Source organism: Ischnura elegans, chromosome 2 (genome assembly GCF_921293095.1).
Source record: "Ischnura elegans chromosome 2, ioIscEleg1.1, whole genome shotgun sequence".
Lineage (NCBI taxonomy): Eukaryota > Metazoa > Arthropoda > Insecta > Odonata > Coenagrionidae > Ischnura > Ischnura elegans.
In genome coordinates, this window is record NC_060247.1 from 124,954,833 (window position 1) to 124,976,911 (window position 22,079).

The 22,079-nt window shown below is 39.7% G+C and overlaps 1 protein-coding gene across 1 annotated transcript in view; it reads left to right on the plus strand.

Annotated features, from left to right (window-relative positions):
* Positions 1-80: 80 nt before the first annotated feature.
* LOC124154607 (4-hydroxybutyrate coenzyme A transferase) overlaps positions 81-22,079 on the plus strand; it is a 55,546-nt gene continuing 33,547 nt past the window's right edge. The window contains exons 1-2 of the mRNA XM_046528446.1: positions 81-268; positions 7,479-7,631. Of these exons, the coding sequence (XP_046384402.1) occupies positions 106-268; positions 7,479-7,631 (316 nt within the window). The 5' untranslated portion in view covers positions 81-105. The remainder of the gene's footprint in view (positions 269-7,478; positions 7,632-22,079) is intronic.

Here is a 22,079-nt window from a genome sequence, read left to right on the forward strand (position 1 = left end):
TTTACGCATCGGCACAGTCACTTTAATGCGTAGTTCTCAAAATAATTGTTTGGCGCTGCATTCCCTGCTCGAAACGAGGGATACGAGTTCATTTCGTTTGTGACAATGGCGCTTGCAAGTCGGATCGTTCGTGCCAGCCAAGCCTTAAGGGGTGTTTCTGTCAAGAAAGCGAGAAGTTTTTACACCTACACCCCGGAGCCCTCCCAGCCTTTAGATCGTCAGCCAGAATGGTTGTCTGCCGACGAAGCTGTGAAAGTTATAAAGTCTGGTATGTTTAATTGCTTTGTTCTGTCATTTGTCGGCAGGGTTATAATAATGTTTTTTTTTGATTTCTGTTATTGCTGCGACAGTTTATACTTAGTGATGAATTCAAGTACTTTGTCCTTAGGGGTCGTGCATGCCAATAAATCCCACTAATACCCTAGTATGTATCATTTTCTCTTTGAATTGCATGAAGCATACTGCCACAGTTGAGTGAATTTCTACTCGAGCATGTTGAGTTACTTGCTGCGATACTTCTGTCGTGTTACGGGTCTCATCTTACCAGCATCTCTTGCTCTGTGGTCCTCAATATAAGTTGACGTGGACTGCCGTTTTAACGGGTGTGCCCGTTGTTGATTTATTTATTAGTTATGATACGTTTATAATTGCTGATTTGCATTAAGTTACGTGCCAATGATGCTTTAATGGTAGGAATTATTTATTTTTATATAGTTTGTATTGAATGACTGGGATAGTGCTATTGTGGAGGTGGCGATTGACGTTTCGAGCAGAAGGAACCGGGTGACGGCTGGCTTTATTTGTATGCTCGGTCACTGACACGTCCTAGTGCCGTACGAAAGAAATTACGCATACCGCTCATTAATGTCTTTAACATTACTTCCTACGTTGTGTGTAGGTACTACTTGAAGTATTCGTAGTAGTCGGATACTAATGTAAGTGTTAACGTCTAGAGGGGAACAACTACCGTTCCCACCCATATTTTTGGCTTCAAGTCTCATGAATTTGCTATTTGAGTAGATTGAGGGTGAATTTCCGAGCCTTATGTATTCATTCGTGATGGTAGGGTTAGTGATAAGAGGTATGGTAATGTTTTCATTCGTTAAGTTCTTTCATTCATTATGGCTCTACATTATCCAGTGATCCACGTGGAATCTGTGAGTAGTATGATTCCATCAACTCGATGCCCCCTTAAGCTCATATAATCCGCTGTCCTCCCTATGTCGTTGATCTGTAACCAAAGCATGGCCGATCGAAAGTGTTATCGACTTTTACCTCGGTTTAGTAGGTTGTGCTAGGCGTAAGGAATGTCGCATGTGTACAATGTGGTTTAGAACCCTCATCGCGTATTGTTCATAGCTCGGGTTCATGCGGAATTCCTCGCGAAAAATTCAGAAGGGAGCGGTTGGAGAGATTTCCACGTCCTATGCCTTTTGTCCTCATCCTGTGAATACCCATAGGTCTACGGTGTGGGGAGTGGGTAACTGGGAGTAGTGACCCGGATGGGACCCCCCGCCGGCTTGCCACGGTTATGCGGGTTGCCGCGCTACAAATGCGTGCGTAAATGGGAAAGTAAACAGGACGGTAGTGAATGAGAGTGAAAGTAGCGCAGGAAGCAGTAGGTATTTGTACGCCTTTGTCGCCGGTTGGTGGGGGGTCTCACTAGCTGATATACAAACTGATAAGATTATGGGCCCGCGGTGATGATTTTCTTGGTTTCAAAGGTCTCGTACGCTCGTAGGAAGTTATCTGGGTCAATTTTTATCACCGTAGAGGTATATTATTTATTGCATTCGGTATTAATTGACTGTGTATGCCTCTCGTGATTTCAGGATATTGATTTGACCTAGCATTGGAGCCTGCTCCAAATGAGACTCATGAGGGAAAGGCTGCCCATTTCTCTGCCTTAATATGTACATTCCTAAGTATCAGTCAATTAATAACATAAAAGTTCAGCCGTAAATTATTTTATTTGTTGATATTTTAATGTCAGTAAAATGAAGAAACTGGGTAATTGATTTTTGATCATCACAATACGCCATGTAATCAAACCAAATAGCGACTTCGTTTTTTGTCATAGTGTCTCCGTTTCGTGGGTGGCACTGAGACTTATCATGATACCTAACTTATCATTCCCCCGTGAAAATTACAGAAAATGAAAGAAAACGACATTTCTAAGGGGAATGATTGCTTTGTTTGGAAGAGTCCCGAGTGTCTAGACCACGTATATGTCAAAACTTCCTTGCTGGCTTCAGGAAGTGATGGCCCCTCTACTCGAGTGTGTCATCTGATTTGTCCGTTTTAATTTCGGTGCGATCTCTACCCTCGCTTATCATCACTAACCTTAAGGTTGAAATGCTGGTGTAGTTTCTGAATGTTGTCTTATTGCTACACCAAGAGCTAGTTGCTCATAAATCTTGGTGTTACTTGTTGGCGAACTGTAGGAATCTGGGTTAAATTTTTTCCATCAGTCAGATGTAATTATTTACAAAATTCTAGCAATTATAGAATCTCTTCTCGAGAATTTTTAGTCATAATTGTCGGTAAATTCCTCATGGATTTGTACCGGCAACCGCACGGTTTCTTGCCCAGCGCTCTACCCCGTAGTTATAATGCGAAATATATACCCTATACCACCCTAAAGGCCGTTTTACACGGGGCACGGAAATGCGCAGGTTAGAACTGCATTCATTTCTAAAATGGCGTGGAATTGCTCGAATGCATGAACGAAATTAGAACAGGGGCTATTATGCAATCTCACGTCCACGCATTCTCGCATGTGTTCTAGCAATTCTCCGCTTTACACGACGCAATTTTGATTGCGCCTTCGCACACTCGTCAAAATGTGCAAGTACGTGCCCCGTATAAAACGGCCTTAATGAGCATTCGGGAAGTAGTCGAAATTCTATGAAGACAACTTAACCCGTAACCGTTTGAGTACATTCAGCCAAAATTCCTTATGTGACGAAAATGGCAATCAAGAGAAGATGATTCTCTAGGAATTCATCGTACAAACAGCGTGAATAATAAATTGAAGTCGTGGCCGACGTACAATTGTTGGCATAAATTAGCCGTAAAATGCCGAAATATTCTCGCCGAAGAATAGAGCATGGTAGCGTTCTTCCAATTGAGATGATTTCCTATCTGAATTCTTTTAGTGTGGTCAAGAGCTACTCCCTCTTTAGCATTTATTAAACCGTCTTAAAGTAATGGATCTATAGGTCCTCGGCATGAATTAAAATATGTAGTCCTTATCAATGCTCCTGTGGGAGAATTACATATATCGCATACTCATATACTCATCTTATTGAAAAGAGAGTATTTTTTCGGCTCCTGTTGAGCGTAGGTAATCTCAAACAATCCCTTGGACAACAAACCTTTTTATGTGTGTTATCCGCATTTTATCTCCGTAATGTCATAAGCCTTGTAATCAGTGCGTTGGAAAATATTTTCATAGAATTTATCTTTACAGTGCTTTGGTTATTAAAAAAAATATTTTTACCAAGTTTTGATGAGTATAAATATATTAATGTTTTCCTCGAGCGTCCGGTGCGTGAGAATTAAATATGGGAAGATTTATTAGTTTTTCCCGATGCGCGTGATTGCCGTTATTATGTTGCCGTCTGCTAATGAGTTGATTGTACCAATACTATGTATTAAAATATTTGCGTAAAATACGAGGTTTATAAAATCACAAATGTTGTTTGAAATAGTTACTCGTTAAACGTTTATGAAGGTCGTACATTTTTTGTGGGCGACTCTTTGAAATTGAGTCAGGTACATATTACTGATGCTAAGTTAATCTATATTTAAATGGCCTGCCACTCTCGCATTTTCATTTTTTTGTACTTGTGACGTTTAGATTACAGAAGAATGGTAACGTCATTTTTGTTTGCCTTTCTTCTCAACACCGTGAAGCACCTGGTACTCTTTGGAAAAACCTTGCCTAATCATTGTTCAAATTCAATTGGTGACCTCTACCCACGTGAAGCAAGTCTTGGAGATGAGAATATACTGTGTATATCTCGAGATCGCGGGAAAAACTTTTCGTCTTGCTTGTTTCGTTGTGAATGCTTGGGGGAACGTGGAATGAACTGTTGCAATGTGAGCGGAAAAAAGTCACCAGCGTTAGGTGCTTTGTAAGAAGTTGTTAACCGGATGCAATCCAGACTTCAACTGTAATGAATAAGGGTGATAGCCTGGTCGCTTTTGAAATAGGCATTGAAATCGTCCGTTTTAAAGATTCTGATGGTGGCGCAACCGTAGGCAGTCTTGGCATGTAATATCCGAAAATGTCACGTCCAGTTTTCATACTTAACCTAATGGGATAAGATATTCAAATGCAATCAATATTCTCATTATTACTTGGTCAGTTAAAGTTTTTTCTAGTATAATTTCGTTTAATGTTTATCATTTTAGGGGTTTGGTTATTTCAATGTGGATTGTTAATGCAAAGTAATTTTTCACCGGCGATCCAGAAGAGATTCCGATAAAAATATCTCTTCCCCTCGTAAATTATGGATATAAACGGGAAATTAAGTAAGAGTCTACGACACTTCTGGTGAAAATTTCTCTTATGTCAGTCCAATCTCTTGGCGAGATGACGATTTCTGGAGAACTCTTGGTGAAGGAGTCCTTTTAGGGATTAACTTTATCTTCTTCACTTACTCTTATTCTTCCTCGTACCCGTATTTCAGTTGCTATGAGTCTTGTGTGAATGTTGCATTTACGTTGCATTGTCTTGTAGGTATGTGTAGAGTTTGGTACCAGCGATTCTCTCGTTAGCGTTTATTATTTGCTTATTAATTTTGAAAACATGGTAAGTTGTAGTGGAGGGGGAATTAAGTTTCCCAGGTATTTCGGATGCATTCACAAATCCGCTAAGTGCGGCAACATTCTTTACTCCGTATCACTGTGGTCTAGTCGTCATAACTAACACCCCAAGGTCAGTTGCAGCAGCGTCGACTTGCGTTAATCTTCTTCTCCGCCTGTGGTTTTGCAATTCATTGCTGATTTAGCTCTCCATTTAATTAACTGTGCCAAGAAGATACGTCTTTGCTGCTGACGCGAAGCGTACGAAGCATGTCAACAACATGCATTTTGCTGTGCATCTGAGAGCTGTTCGCTTCCCTTTTGTTTACTTGGACGTAATTCCCATGTCTTTGAATTCTACCTTTTCAAGGTGTCTGTCTTGGCTACGTAGGGACTATCAATAAATTCATTTGGCTTCTTTTGGTAGAGTTAGGCGTTTGTGTATGAATTTACCTCAGTTTTCCCGTGAGAATTTGATTATTTTTGAAATATAAAAAATAAAATCATGTTACACTAGATTTCATTGCGAAAGTATCATATCTTCATTTTCCTTGGAGTTTAAAAATGTGGAGGATTGTCAATTGACTGTATTGCATGATTCTTGTAAAACTGTTTTTACTTCTGGAATATTATGTGTATGAGTCCAAAATATTTGCGTGGCACTTCATGTAAAATTTCTTTTTTAAAAAGGTATTGAGTCAATTATTTTGATATGAGATAGGGTTATGTAATGTATTAAATGTTATTTTATGATTTGCCCGTTTTATAAAAACGATTTGTTTTGCTTCACAGTACATACATGCGTCTGGCCAAAGTCGGCTAGCCTTTTTTTTTTGGAAATGATTTAGCTGGAGACACTGATAATATTGGTTTGGTTGTATTCCTCCGTATATATGGACCATAAATTCACTTTATGGTCATCAGTGGTCACGAATGAAGTGAATATATGTCGTGTACCTTCTGATTGTTGGTATAGCAGGGGACTTGTTCAAAAGAATCCTTAAAACTCAGCTGTGACAGCAATCTCTCAAAACGAACACGGAGACATGGCTAGGTAACGTATTATTTATGTTTTTATAGGTATGCACTAAGTTTCCAGGTATTATTTATATTTTTTTATAGTTTTGCAATCATACCAAGAATCGCATTTTAATGCTAATCAAGAGGAGAAATTACGAAGGAAATTAGTGATAAAAAAACTTCCATTCTTGCTACGGAACGAGATACGAGCGCTCCAGCAGGGCGCTTCAGCGTTTGTCTATGGTAATGCCGTGTCAACTGCGTAAACGATGGCGAAATAATCGTCAATGGCCGAAAAAATATCCGTCGGAACCCTGGCAACCTCTTGGAATATTGTTTATGGGGTTTCCCCATTAAAAAACTCGAATATCGATTTTGTTTTTTTATAGCATTGGGTAAATATGATCGGTGCAATTTTCAGTGAGTTAAAAACGCGTTCGTATTGTTTTCGTCAAAGCATCAAATGCGTCCATGCTGATCTTTTCTGATTTTAATGTGGGTATCTTCGTGTCGAAAGCGGCAATCACACGATCATTTTTTTCGATCCTCGGGAGTGAGAGCTCCAGCGATAGCTTTTCAGGGACCGAAAGAGTGATCGCTCGACCCATCATTTTCTGAATCACACGGTCACTCCGGCGTACCTTTTCCACCGCTTTCTCCTTTGTGCTCACTGTGTACAACTTTCATTCCATCAATGGCCAAACGTGGCGTTAAAATCGCCGTTATCAGCCGTGCGTTTTGATAGGCTGAAAGTCTTTGCCAGCGGTGGTTTTAGCGACGAAAAAAGGGACGCACCATGCGATGAAAAAATGGATGAGATTCCCGTTCCTGGATCCCTGGCCGAAAATGATCGCGTGAAATGGTCATCTTTTCGCCGTCATTGGAGCGATCCTCGGAGCTATCGTTCGAAAGGGATGAGAGAAAATGATCGGGTGTTTAATGATTAAGAGGCGATTTTTTGATCCTGATCTCACCCGAAGATTTCTGCTAGATTAGTCGAGGGAATATTGACAGAGTGAAATTCGTACATGAAGATGGATGTTCGAATGCCCGGGCCACCTTAAAGTTTGCCATTATTATTATTTGTTAATTGCTACCTCCGTGTTGCAGATTTTGGTGGTGTGTATCCGAAGCTCTACTGAGATTTGAATCCGGGATCTGTCTCCAGACCCTTGTCTAATGTCCTCTTGGCTACAGTTTCCCTTTTTTATCAGGTAAAGATTTATAATTTTATCGGTTAATTTTTTGAGTTGCACCTTTATCAGGCCCCAAATTTTCATTTCTTCACCGCATCGTATTTGACTATTTGTTCGGATGCAGTTTCACATGCGTGCAAGAGATACATAGTTCCAGTTCTCAGAGCAGGATGTATTTAATCATTCTGCCAAAGATTATGGTAATGCGAACGAACTTCCTGGCATTTTCAGTGATTATGATTCGACGTAATTTTGCAGCCTGAATTGTCGTTCTACGGTAACGCAACGCTGCCTCTTGGTGTTCTGAGTTAAGGGTCGTAATGAAATGTTAGTTTATTTTAACTATTATCTTCTTAATTGGATTTTATAATATGAATAAGTTGTTGTCATCAGTGTTTTCTGTTTTGCTCCTATACTGCTTTAATCCGGCTGCTTTTTTTTCGTTTGCAGGCGACACTGTTTTCATCCAGGGTGCGGCGGCCACCCCCATAGAGCTGGTGTCGGCGATGACGAACTTCGGCAAGGCGAACGGTCTCAAGGACATCACCGTGTGCCACATGCACACCGAAGGCGCGGCCCCTTACACCGACCCTGAGTGCGAGGGTGAGTACCGACCGAATCCCTCGTTAATATGCGTTTGCTTCGATCATCATGGAAATCCCCAATATTCACCCCGCGGAGTATGGCATGTTTTCCACGTTGCCATCATATTGGGTGGGATGGCCTCCCTTTCAGCTGGTGAGGCGAATAGGGACTTAATGGTGTTTGTTGAGAGAATGATGGCAGGTTAAGGGAGCATCTATTCTTCAATGAGTACGCGAAAACTCGAGCGGAACTCTGCTTCAATGGTAAATCCTTCCCGTTCACATTTGGAAGAACATATTATACTTGTCCTTTATCTCGTGCTCATTCCCTTTAAGTCCTCAGTATCCATCCTTTAAATATTAAAAAAAAATCTTATCCTAATACTTCCTTATCCCAGCTGCGAGGAAGAACATGAATATTTACATTCACTTACACGGATGTCAAATCTGTGATGTTTGTCAATTCTGAGTATGTATTCGATAAGTATGACGTGGTATGGAGATGGTGGAAAAATCTTCAGATGCAGCGTCCCCCATCTGTTGACCTTTTGCTCCCATCTTTTCACAATTTTTGCTCTCAAGCATGGGTCCTATGAGATTACGTTCACTTTTCGCCTTGTTGGTTGAATTAGCACTTGGATTGAAGCGATGGACTACGCCATGAGAGGCTCGGCTTCGTAGGTATCCCAGTCGTATATAATTACTCTGGGAGGTTATCCGACCCCGACTTCGACATTTTGAGGATGGTATTTGGCGATGAGCTGTCTGAACCATCTATTCATTAGTTCTGTTTTCCCTGTGAAAGGTTGAAAACATGGAAAACCTGAAATCGATTGAACCCAAGTAAAACCTATTGAAAAAACCCAATTATTACCATTGCATCTCAAGCATTGCTGTGCTCCGTTAATTATTTACTTGATAGGTCATGTAGTCTTCCGCAGAGTCTCCACAAGTGTAAAAAATAATTGTTATTCAATGGGCGAAGGTAATACCAGAGAGGAGAATCCTCGGTAATACTAATGCCTTTTTCTTGTCTTGTTAGTCCTTGTGCTTATGGATGTATGGGTTTTTAAAAATTGCTATGTATCTGCTGGAGGCCCGCTTTGTTTCATTCACGACGGGTGATTCACGATTGGTGCCCTTATATGCCCTCTTACCTTTCGATACCTCCACTGCATAAACGCTCAGCAATCGCCCTCCAAATAGAATCCGCTCATCTAGATAGCCCTTGTAGATGTACTAGATGAGCGGATTTGATTCGGTGGTCGATTGTTGAGCGTTTATGCAGTGGAGGTATCGCTTTGTATGTTGCTTTGGCTAATCTAGGCGTATCGCGGAAGCTTATCATGCGAAAGACGACTTCGACTGTTGGATCTCGTGCCTCGTGGGGAATAATCTTAAATTATCGATGAATGCAGTGTGACTTGCGGCTGCCTTGACCGTGGTTGTTTGTGATCGGCATGTCAATGGGGTTTTAAATGACATTGATAAAGTCACCAGGGGAGGACGACTTTTATTTCTATCATGATATATATAGCCAGTTTTTTAGGCAACTCGAGCTGGGCTTGGGTTTTGGCGACCAATTTTTTAATAGTTTTTTTTCCTTTTTGCTGCCATACCGTTTCGAGAGGCAGTTTGAGGTGATCTTGAGGCGTCACGGACTTCAGGTTGCGCTGTCATTTAGTGCTGCATGTGACCAAGTGGGCGGGAATGGGCCAACCGGGCTAGTATTCAATGGTCTCGAAATGGAATTAATAGATACACATGAATGTTTCTTAATTGTCCTGTCGACAGGAGCATTAAATTTTTAATTTAATAGAGATATGTTCCGGAGGACAATGATCTCCGCTGTGGGAGATGTCATTTACATTATTTTTTTAATTCATGTGTTGTATTTTTTTGTCATAACCATGAGCTAATTAAATATTTATTTCAGTATGGAATTTTTTGATTTCTTAATTTATGCTTCGCTACTAAGCCATATTATTGGACATTTATGGCAGTCGTTACATTAACTTGCATTCCGCTACATGCCAGGGTGTTAGTAAAATACTGCTTAAACGCATATTGTGAGCTCCCGGAAACCAGTCATAGCATTATAGGCTACTACTTATGAAGAACCAATAAAAACTAATAGTCCAACTCGGAGTATCTGGGCGATGGTGATAGTGAAATTCAGTACTGTGACATAGTTGTCCGTCATGTAATTTATTGCTACTCGGATTCCGATGTTGCAACGATGTAAAATTATTCTGCGTCAGATTATTAAATATGTATTGGAAACGATAATAGTTATGTATAAAATTCTAGGGGGAGTTTTTCTTTCATTGATTTCTTTGTAAATTAATAATTGTCGGGTGTTGCTTAATTACGCTCTCTAATTAATATCTACCCTTAAACGAAAGTATAAATACGAAATAATGTAAGCGGCGATTTATTCATTGACTACTATATTTTTCTCACATAACTAGAGAAACTTGAGTTTTGAACTTAAACTCTGTGTCCGATTACAGTTTCTTCAGCGATTCACACCAATCATTTTCAGAACCAGCGAGCGTATCAATTAGTTGTCAACTGATAAGGAATCGACGGAATAGCCTGCTGCTTGACGAGTTATCAAGAAATCTGCCGACAAACTATTATTTCTTGCTCTTAATTTTCAAAATACAAATGGAATGTTACCTGCTCGTTGTGTAAAGATAACAATAAAAATAAATATTTGTGCCACAGCCCTGAAGAAGCTAGAATTAGCCAAGCGTGTTGTGGGAAGACTTTGGGTTGAAAAAGTAAAAGAAAGGTGCCCTTTCACTCTCGTCCGGCCACATCTTGAGTATGCAGGGAGCATATAGGATTCGGCGTAGAAAGGATTTATCCTTGAACTAATTAAAAAACAGCACAAAACTGCTCGATTCGTCAAAAACTCCTACGAACGAACAGAAAGCGTTACACAGATGTTAAACGAATTAGGCTGGGAGACGCAAGAGAATCGGATGCTGTGCGCTAGGCTTAGTTTGCTTGAGCAATTGGGGATAGATACCTTTAAGAGCGATACGGATAACATCATCTCAGAGCCTCCCTAAATTTCCAGGTCCGACAGAAACGATAAATTAAGGGAGATATTAAAGTATACCGGGACTAGCCACGGTGATAACTTTTTACGGAGTCACCCGCAATGCACAAATAGTGCGAAAAATCCACAGAGGAAAAATCATTCGCCTTGACTCCGTAAAAAGTTATCACCGTGGCTAGTCCCGGTATACTTTAATAAGTCCAGAGCGAACACCTCTAGTGTTCAAAGTTCGGGCTTTGCTCTCCGGCTGTGGCGCTATGCGCACGACCTGGACTGCTAGTCGCATCATATGCTCAGCAGTCCATACCACCTTGTCCGGTATAGTCCACAAATTTCCACAGGGGAGAATGACGCCTCGGTAGCTTAACTGGCTAAAGCACTCGGCCGTAAATCGAGGGATCCGGGTTCGAATTCCGGTCAAGGCGAATGATTTTTCCTCTGTGGATTTTTCGCACTAATTAAGGGAGATATTTTGCCGAACGGATAGGTGTGGGAATTAGTTTCCCCTCGATAAAGGACTGTAATAAATGCTTGGCGTAATTTCGTTTGAGCATTTACTTTTTATACGGCTGGTGTGCAATTACTCCCAGCCATACGCCTATTGAGGCGGCTTACGGGGAAGTATGCAGATGTGGATAATTATTTGAGCCTTTTCCTTGGACCGCTTGGCCAACAAAAGTTTCCTGTGAAATGAAGTAACAGGAAAGGAAAGAGAACTCATAGAGTTGATTCCCGCATTCCTGTTCGTCTCGCATCTTATTGGAGGACAGCTGAAGTCCTTCTTCCTCGTTCATCTCCATCCCCTCCCCACGTCAATTCCATTCCTTATCTACCCCCTCCTCCTGTATTCACCGCTTCCCCACCTTCATTTCTCTGTTTCGCGCTCCTCCCTTCCCTTTCCGCGACGCGTGTGTGAGCTCATATGTTTCTGCCTCGTTCCCCCGCGACCTTCTCATTGCCAGCCATCGGATCACCTCACTCGAAAAGCGTCCTGGCGCCTTGTAAACCGCGTATTCCTCGCCTTGGCACTCGCAACCGCGTGAGGTGGCCCAGTAGGTCGCGAACTAGTCAAGGGTGCGTGCACTCCCGGTCGGTCGGGAATAGAATTAGGTTCATCTGTTTTAAGATTCCTTTCAGGGAACGAAGTGCAAGTGTCATCTTCGCGAAATTGGTCTTACCTCGTTTGTTTGGAAATTCCTCATGGAAATTAGTATATTTCAGAATGTTAAGAGGACGTTAAACATATTTTCGTGGGGAAAATGTAGATTACAGCGAGGTTGTAAACGCAAGAATTTCTTTGGAGAGAAATATGTTGTCTTGACCCAGTGGCGGATACTGAAAAAACTCAAAAACAATACATGTCTTGAGCAACCTTTACTTTCATCGTAATAAAAAAATAATTTAGTCACATGGAGAATTTAAGAAACAAGACAATGCTATATCATGATATAAAAAAGTTACAATTGTGATTCTGCAACGTTCATTTTTTCCCATTGGTATCAATGCACTTTTTGTGCATGTGATAGTGCTTCAGTAAAGATTATGCCTTTTTCGAGGATATTTTATTAAACAATGGAATTTAATGTCTTTTTCCTGCAAAAGTAACGTATGTCATATTATAAAATAGTCTCAATAATAATATAGCGTGTGCGCGTAACTTTTCAATTTCTGTGCAGCAAGGCAATGCTGTAATTGAAGGAAAATGTTAGTCGCTTGGGATTTGCGCAACAGTCGACCGGAATTGTTACTTGAAAGCATGTGGCCATTGCTTCATCGACATGCTAAGTTGCATAGTTTCGATATTTCACATGCAAGGATGTTTCTTGCGAAAACAGTATATTTTAGCGCGAAGCAAACTAAGGGTTGGAATTAGCTATTTGTTTTAAACCTCGTAGTCGCTGCAGCGGTTACTGCAATTGAAACTCGCTCTCCTGCGAATTATCTTCGCTGACGAGCTGCATTGGTCTCAGGATTCATCCACTTACAGCCCTGTTAGCAGCCTCCCAGGGGGCGTGGCGGGAATTGGCAGGTTATCAACCTTGCGAATGGAAAAAGGGTGCTAAAATGCGTGGTAAATCCTGAAATTTATGAGTACGGCTCTTTATTTGTGTGATAATATTGTACTGTCCTCGGAAATGTAATTCTGAAACCTATCTATTCAGCTCTATTTGTTTCGCGTTGTATGATTTCTGTCTGGCCTAAAAATGTAGCGTGGTTCCAAAAATATGCCTTCTGTGTCTTATGGATACTCGTATTTTCGGAAAGGAAAGGGTTTGATCGGATTTAAGGATGGAGGGAAGCCCGCCTCCGGTATATCTGCTTTCAAGGGGATTGGGGATTTTAGCGATACCTCCTGTTCTACGTACGGGATGACGTTTCACTCCGGCAGGACCAGTCTTTTTTTGGACGCAGTGATTAATTAAAATTACAGTTGTTATCTTGACAAGGGTGGATGTTGAAAACTCAGTTAAAAATTTTTCGTGCTACCCAAGTTTGAAATTATTACCATAATATTTTCTGTGATATCGAATTTAATTATAAATAAAATAAATCTTCTAAATTTTATTTACTGACACTACGCGTTTCAAGTATCATTTAACTGTCATAAGGTAAGTGATAAGATAACTTTAGAGGAACTTAAAAGATTTATTTTATTTGTAATGGATCGTTTCCACCTAACCTCACCTTAAACTGTCAGTTTTATTCGTAATTGTAGAATTTTATTTTTGAGATACGAGTAAACGTTGATACTCGATTTATACTGAAAGTTTGAAGATTATATCTTATGCTTTACCTATGGAGTAAGGTTAAAAAAACAAAATGCGTTCGGTTGAGCGAGGATGATGCATCTTCATAAGTGCTTTTTCTTTGTGAGATTATAATATTTTCGGAAGTTCCGAATTTAGGAATTCCGAAGTTCGGAAGTTAGGAATTATAGGGAAATAACTTTAAGTTCCGCATTATTTGAAGGTGCTGAATCGGCCTCGATGTTCTGAAATTTCAATGAAATAGGCAAAGCGAGACGCGAAAAAGTTGCAGCAAAACCTTTTTTAGCGTAGTTAGTCCAAGGCACTGCAGTTGTCTACTTTATATTACTTGTGATTTGTAACTACTGATTTTAAAATGACCCGGTTACGCTTTGAAGGTGCTCAATGGAAATTTTTGGTGCCTCCTTTACTGGGTCCCCAGTACCCCACTTGTTGTCTCTGTGATTTTACTGAAATGTCGTGACTTTCGTTTCTACGCCTCTGAATACATTCGTCGCGCCGACCCCGAACTACATTTTCTCAGAATGATTGTGCGGTGAACGATGTTTGTCAAAACTTTTCTATCTGCATAAGCTTCCAATCTAGTGTTATACTCACTTAGGAAACGTGATATTTTCTGGTGCAATATGCTATAAATGATAAAACCTGTATACTTTGCAGTGCACTGTGGAGTGCTAGAGTTATAGCGAACAATTTCCAACTTGATAAAATTTATGAAGCTTAAAATGCATTTTCATCTCCTGTTTCGGTCGTTCCTTTAACTGCTTCAAGCATTTTCCCTTTCGTTTGTGAGAAACTGTATTAGCTACTTCGTTTTTTTTCTTGTCTTCGCTCCTAGTTGGCCTTCCCGTTGATGCTTGAACTATGTCGCTTGAGATTGCGTGTGTGTGGTAGATATTTTGAGCTTTTGGATCTGGTGGGTTTATGTATATATTTGGATACGTCTTTCTTATCCACGACCGGGGTCTGTGACGTGTGTTTTCAAAGTAATGATTGTTCGCTCCCAGTCCTTATGGTAGTGTGTATATTTACACGTCTTGCGTGTTGTGGCTCGTTCGTAAGATGGGAGTGAGCCGACTTCTATCCGAAAATAACATTATTAGCGGCCGAAGTTGCGTTTCTCTCTGGTTCTCCCATCAAAGGACTGGTGCCAAGTAATAACGTTTCTCAGTTGTCCTTTCGTTTTCTGAATTTGTGAGCGTAACTCGAATATAATGGCAATTAGATTCTGGAGAAAATGTTAAGGGGTTTGTAAATTATTCAAATTTTTATCCACCCAACATCATTATATGTGTTAAAATATCAGTTAGCATTGCTTTTGCCTTAAGATTTGCCTTAGTCCCTTGGGGACTTGGGGGAATGGGTTTTGTGATTGCTTCGAATTCATCACGTTCAAATATTCATTTATACATGCACGAACGTTGGTAATATTCGTGTAGGGCTTATCGTTAAATCAATCCCGTCATAGATTAAATCGCATTTTCGAAGCATCCCTTACCTGCTATGCTGATGATAAAATCAATTGAATATTCAAATTAGCTATCATTCAATACAAATTTATTGATTCTGTGCTGATTTATGTGGACTTTTATTCTGGAATTGAGGTATCTGTGTCTTTCATTCGAATGGCAACCCCAGGGGTTTCAGTGATAGTTCATTTGCAATCATATTAGAAGCTAATGAAACTCGGGAAAGTTGTGATCAATGACTTAACACTGCGTTTCGAGAAAACTTATTGCGTAGAAACTCGTTCGAATATAGATTCATGGTCGACGCCGCGCCGGATGCATTACCTTCGATACCCACATTAGTATTAGTTTCATTCCCCTCCGCAAAGTGTGTGTGGTTCAGTAAGTCTGTGTTGCATCGTATCCGTGAGTTTAATATTATGTGACCTCAGTGCCAATGATAGTCCCTTCGCCTGTCGCTAAGAGCAAGCGTATATCAAGTTGATTAGTGTCCTTGTGTTGTATTATGGAATGCCCTATGCACTGAAGGGAACGACCTCTTTCCGAAAATAATAATATCTTAAGGGGCCAATGCTACGCCCATCCCAACGATCCTATTCCTACATTTGGATTTGTGCCCAGTTTTAATTATTCCCGTAATGATCCGCTTTGCCAATCACAGGATTATAGAGGTATACATTTTCAACCTCTACGCGATAGCGTAGCGAAGGTTAGTGGGATATTGAACAAACTGGAAATATGTTGGCCTCAAGAGCAAACGCATACAGTTTTTCATTAACTTATTAATTATTGATCGATGAAATCCTTTTTAATGGACACAATGCATGCGGTAAAAATATTGTTTATTTGAACTTTAAATGGATTTATTCAAATTGAAAAATCATGAAAGGTGAGGGCTTAGTCCTCCTTCCTTGGATTCTTTTGAGATAGAGCTGGCCTTTGCGAAGAATTCGTACCGAATACAAAATTAAGTATATTTAATTTATGTAACGCCTTTACAATCTCACGTAAAAGTTTCATGAACATCCTACAAAAGGAGTGTACGTTTGTAAATTTCATTACTGCTCTCTTCAATAGGGTGGTTTCCTATTATTTTTTTATTGCCTAAATCGAAAGATTATTACTCCTGGAGTACGTATTTCGCGCTTTTAGATTTTTAAATGACGATATCTATTTTTCGCGATTAAATGAAAAGTGAAAATTTTCAAGCGCGCAAAAACGCGACGCGTAAGTAGGAAAGTCCGTGCAACGCATTTCTGGTTCCCCCTCTCTCCTTGTGAAGTGACCTTGATCGAGGCTCTGAGCGCTGATAGGACGCAGGATGCTAGCGGATAGCTGAGTACCTTGCTGAATGGTAGCGCTTGGCTTAAAAAAGGTTTATTAATACCTTATCAAACGAAGAAAACTTTCCGACCTTAGCCAGTTTTAATAGGTGATTATTAAGACATGTTTCCCTGAGCTCTGTGCCTCATGCATACATTGGTTACCTCAGACGATGTATAACTCCTATCCTCTCGTGTAGAAACTAGGTCCCTGTGACGTCACGCGGAGTGGAATCGCATGGGCGCCAATCTGGCCTTTTTCAAATGAGGATAAAATTTGACCCTTGCCATTCGTCTAAACCGGTATTTCTAAAACCAAATAATTTGTGTATTATGAATACACTAATGGTGGGTAACGAATCGCAATCAATGCCTGTCGTTTTCTTTGATGAAGGAAACTACCCTATTGAGTTACCTTTTAAGCAGTTTTGGTTTTATACTTTTGTGAGAATAACTTTTACTCACTCATTTGTCAGTTTTTATTAGCTTCTTCATTTTCGATAACTGTTATAAAGTTTCAAGCATAATATGATACCCTATGTATCATAAGTGTAAAATAAGTTTGAAACGCGTATTCCTGTTGAATTCCTTGAAATACAATGACGGAACTCGTTTCGTATCTAAAATTACTCGGATAACGGTTTTATTTTACTTCTGCAATGAATTTTCAAGCTGGGGGAAAATCGATTTATATAAAATACGACTCGCTATTCAAATTTAATGGTTTCCTCCTGCGATTTGGGCGCAGTGTCTATCTTCACTTGTAATCCCGGGAGAATGCGAATGAATGTGTCTTGAGGACGAGAACTTGATTGTCTGCGGCCGCCTCTCGTAGCTGTATGAGCGGTTGTGCTGTGTCCATGATGGGGGTTGATAATCCCCGCAATGCGGTGGTAGACTCGCCGCCCCTGCACCATTTTCAAAGTGGGCCACTCAAACGTCAATGACTCTTTTATATCGTACATCATTGTGGAGTTTTTTTTATCCCTATCCTGTAGGCAGGAGTTGTTTCTCATTCAGCATGCGTCCGTGCTTCGCAATTTAAGAAATTTGTGGAAATTATTTAAGAAATTATTATCTTGATGATGATTGTTTTCTATTGCCAGTTTAATCGCCACTTAGTTGTAAGACCACTTACTTTATTTTTTAAAACCAATCGCGGTACTTAGCAGTTTGAGTGACTATTACCACAGTGCAATTACCTGCTTCATGGGGAAACGAGCTCAAATACAATTGAAAAATATTCCTTCATCTTCTATTCCTCGTAAATGTGCGGTACCTTCTTTACATAACTATCGAATTTTACAAATTCACTTTGAAGATAACATTAATTTAGGATCAGAAGTCCATGCTTAGTAGTTTTCCTCAAATAGAAAATAAAAAATGACAAGATATCAGACATGTTTGCCATCGTGGGGGACACTTATTCGAGGTTGATGTTTGTTCATGGCTTTTCCTCTGGAATTTATTTAAAGTACCTCCGTGAAACAAATCTTTGATGTGGGTATTACTTCTGCTCCTATTTGAACGTTTGCTGAAGCGTCTTATCGCATGAGATAACTTGGGAATTCGGCTCTCAGCTGGCACTCTCTTTGGAATTGGACTCCAGACTGTTGGTTCTCTTCGGGAAGGTCGTTTTGCGTCACCATCGTTTGCTTGCGTTGTGTCATTGCTTCTATTTTACATCACCATCATTTCTATTGTTAGTGAAATCATCATGGTTCCCGCGCTCCTTTCACTACATTTGTTTCGGTTGTTTTAAACTCTTGTTAAAGTTTTAATGCCTTTTGTTCGTGAGAGGATTATATAAGATATTCGGTAATTTTTAGAGTTTAATGGTATCATTTGTGGGACTCGGGGGATCGCTTTATATTGTATTTGTATCGTCGGGGATCGCTTTTAATTTTTGGTACTTCAATTACTATCAATCCTAGCCTCAATGAATGAGCGGCCTGTATGGCCTATCGCACGTTAAATAAAGGTCATCTTTTGTCTTTTTTTGGTGACGGATTTCTCGCGTAATTCTTTCGCTATTCTATTGAAAATTTCAGTACATAGAGAGTAGAACTTTGTCAACATTCGCCTATTCCTCAATTGTAAAGCAGTTGCGATATAGAAAGTACTGAGATAATATTTTCAAACTTAAGATACAAGCTAATGTAGCCCAAAAATTCGCAGATGATAGTGTAAGTTTTATTGGAGTAATCCGTCGCGGAAATAGGCAGGTCGAGCGGGAGGTATGCGTCCTCTTGAAAACTAAACAATTTCTCGTATTCGCAAGTTTTTTATGTCGATGCATGGTTTATCTTCCCACAATTTTTTAATCTGTTGCAAGTTTTCAAACTCGAGTCTCCTTAATTTTGAAACGGATGAGTCAAGTCTATAAAAGAGTGTTTCTAATGCTGCCAGAGTACTTGGAAAATTATGTAGTATTGATAGTTTTTATAGACGTATACACATTAAGGACCCCGTTTTGGAATAACCCTATTCATGACTTGTCTAAAGATTATTTCAAGTTTTTATTCGTTTGTGAGCGTGTAGCAGCAGTAAAAATAAATTTCTGTGAAGCTCTTTTCTTCCGGGATGGCTATTGGTCCGACATTCGCCCGAGACGTGAGGGAAACCGGCAAAACCCCGCGTAGACCGCCTTGTAGGTACTGTTGAAGGAGGGGACGGTGAGCTTGGGTTTATGACGTATCGTGGGTGTGCGTCTGCGGGCCACGAAGAGCAAGTGGAGCGAGTTCGAATCAATCAAGGACGCGCGGACTCCAGTGAGTCAGAAATTGTGAGGTTGCCTCATGGAGGCAATGCTTGGCTCTCTGTTGAGTGCAGAGTATTTCAGGGCGCTTGCATCCTTGCGAGCCATAGCGCAGCAAGAAATAACTCCCACCAACTCCTTAATCCCCTAGTGGTATCGTTCCAAGCGCTGCTGTGCGTTAATGTTTTGATTTATGGAGTGTTATGTGTACTATTTGGAGGTGACGCTAGTAATATGAAGGCTACAGCACCCAGTGGGACAAATTGGATAAAATCTGGCCAAATGTAATGACGCGAATGATAATATTTTCTGGTCCAGATCCAGTTTCTGTTCAATATCTATGGTAGTTCGTTTCTTAATTTTATCATCAAATTCTCACTATTTATATGCAACGAAACTAGTACTATGAAAAACCAAGAAAAAGTGAAATCAGTAAAAATATTTATTTTGAAGTTTCACTGGTCAGGTCTTTACTTATAAGTATCATCGATAAGAAAATGCAAAATACTGTACTAGGATTTGTTTTTGGTTGCCAGGTATATTCATAGTTTATTATCTGATTGTTGCAGGATTAAATCTGAGCTGCCTGGATTTAGGAAACTAGGTCTCCCTTTTTTTTGGATGCGCAAATGCCTGCTTCATTGGTCATAGTTAGATCCAGCTGTCGCGATGGGAACGGAATGAAAATTTCACATTCGCTGTCATTCCTGAAGTATCTCCAAGTCTCATCGGATTTATCCCATGAGTGCGTTGTAAACTGTTAGCTTTAAGGTTTAGATTTTCGCCTTCTATCGAGCGAAGTTGAATTCTTGGCTATCTACTAGCTCCGCGTGTAGGGGGAATTGCCAAGTTACCACACCGGCGGAATAACCTTAATGCGACCCCGTCATGCTTTGCGTCTCGTCACATGCAGCTGCATCTTGCAGCCTACTCTGCGAGGTTGTTTTCTTTTTCTCAGTTTAGTGGAAAATAGTATTTGCTACTTCGATTACGCAGAATAATTCCTACAGGAAGTCAATGGGTTCTTTCTATTTATATTATCTACTTCCAATTTTTTTGATAATTTTTTAATGTCACCATATTATTTCTAATTTATCGAAAGTAAAGTTAGTGGTTTCTGGCATCACTTTATGGAATTTACTCATTTTGGGTGAAAAAATTAAACTGTTTTTCCACGGAATATTTTTACTTGCACACTACCATGGCTTATACGCCTGGTCCTGAGGTTGACGTCGCAGCGCTGGAAACATGGTAGTGTGCTATTAAAAATATTCCGTGGAAAAACAAAGTAGTTTTTTCATCCATTATCGAAAATACCTTCTAATGCCTTTAGATTATTTCCAAAGAACGGTTTTTAGCTAAATAAGCTGCAGTATCATGCGCAAATCAGTGCTTTCAGCACATCTCAGTGGTAAATCGATAAAATTATAAGGAAAATGCTTAAAATTTAGTTTGTATTTGCAATAAAATATTCCAACTCCACCCGTAACATTCCATAGAAGGTCTGTCCCTTAGCCAAATACCCCCAAATTCACTCATCAGTGCCACGAAAACACTTTTTGCAATTTCAATATTTCTACAAGAGTGAATATGTATCGAGGGCAGCGACGTGTTTTGTGGAGTTTTAGTGTTGTCGCATTATTAATATTTTGAATCCTGAATTATTCTTAAAAAAAAAGGACTCGGTGGTGACATTTTAGGTTCTATATATTTTTCTTTGATATAATATTACCGTATCAACCTATGTGAGCAAACATTTTTGTTAAACAGTGGAAATGGCTCTTATTAGGTCATAATATTAGCTAATTTTAGAATAATCGATGTCATCCACGATTACCCTTCCCAAATAATTTCCCTAATGTTTTCCAATCGTCCGATTTGTTTACAATTCCTCATGTATTCATCGGGAAACGTATCTTTGAGACTACCGGACCTAGTTCGAAGTGGAACGCCATGGTGTACTTCGCTCGTGTGCTAAATATTGTGCCATCGATCTCGTTGTAGACAGTGGTGCGGCTTCAGTTGGATCGGTTTCGGAGAGGGTGCCCTTTGCATCTAGCTCCGATGTACTATCGTTCTTTTAGTCCAATTCTATACGTTCCCTCCTCATAACGCAAACGAGTCGGGCGCTGCTTCTCTTGATAAAATATTCTTCAGTTTTTAAAATATATTGCTCTACGATGGTGATGCCTTACATTACGGGATTGCCCTGCTTATCCAAATTTTACCTTTTTTCTTAAAATTATCGCCCCTCGTATTTTTATAAATAAAACTATCGCAACTACGAAATAATAAACACCACGATATAACTTTCTTGCTACTCATTTCCTAAATCGCCCGCATTACACATTCTATTAGGTGTGATTAGTTACTCTCAGGAGGTCGCGCTATTCAAAGCGCATACATAATCCCAAATTTTCGGTAATGGCAGGTAAAAATATTTTTGTGTGTGGCATAATTCCATAATATAAAGAAAATTGAAGTTTAATAGAATGCATATTAGCCAGTAAGAGTATTCTCTAGCTAAAGGTTTTTCAGTAAATCGAATCGAATTTATTGACATTATTGTTCAACTAAGGCGTTTTCTCTGAACTTAACTTAAATAACTTATTTAGTAGTCTCTTAAAAAGTAATTTGTAATTAAAATATCATATTCGTTCTGTTTTTATCAGTATGCTTATGTTATAACGCTCGTCCATTGATATTTTATTAATCCCAAATTTATGCTTGAGTCGTAATCCATATTTTTGTACCTATTCAGGCCTCTTTCTATTAGAGCCAATGTGCCGAACATCTGTTATAGATTTTTAATAATTAAACACCATTTCCAAAATTTCTACCGGTTAAAGCCCAATTTTTGAAGGGCAGTTGTTTGAGGATAATTAGAGGTACTCGTTGTTAATTTTTTAAAGTAGGGTGAATTTACATTGTCTCATGGTGGAACCCTCTTTAAAGAATAGTGAAGGTTTTAGCAACGTCTTGCAATTTAACTACGTTCTCGATCGGCAGTTTATGGAGGATTGCAGGTACATTTATGGAAAGTTTGACGATGATTACATTTACTTTGTTTCTCGGTGTAC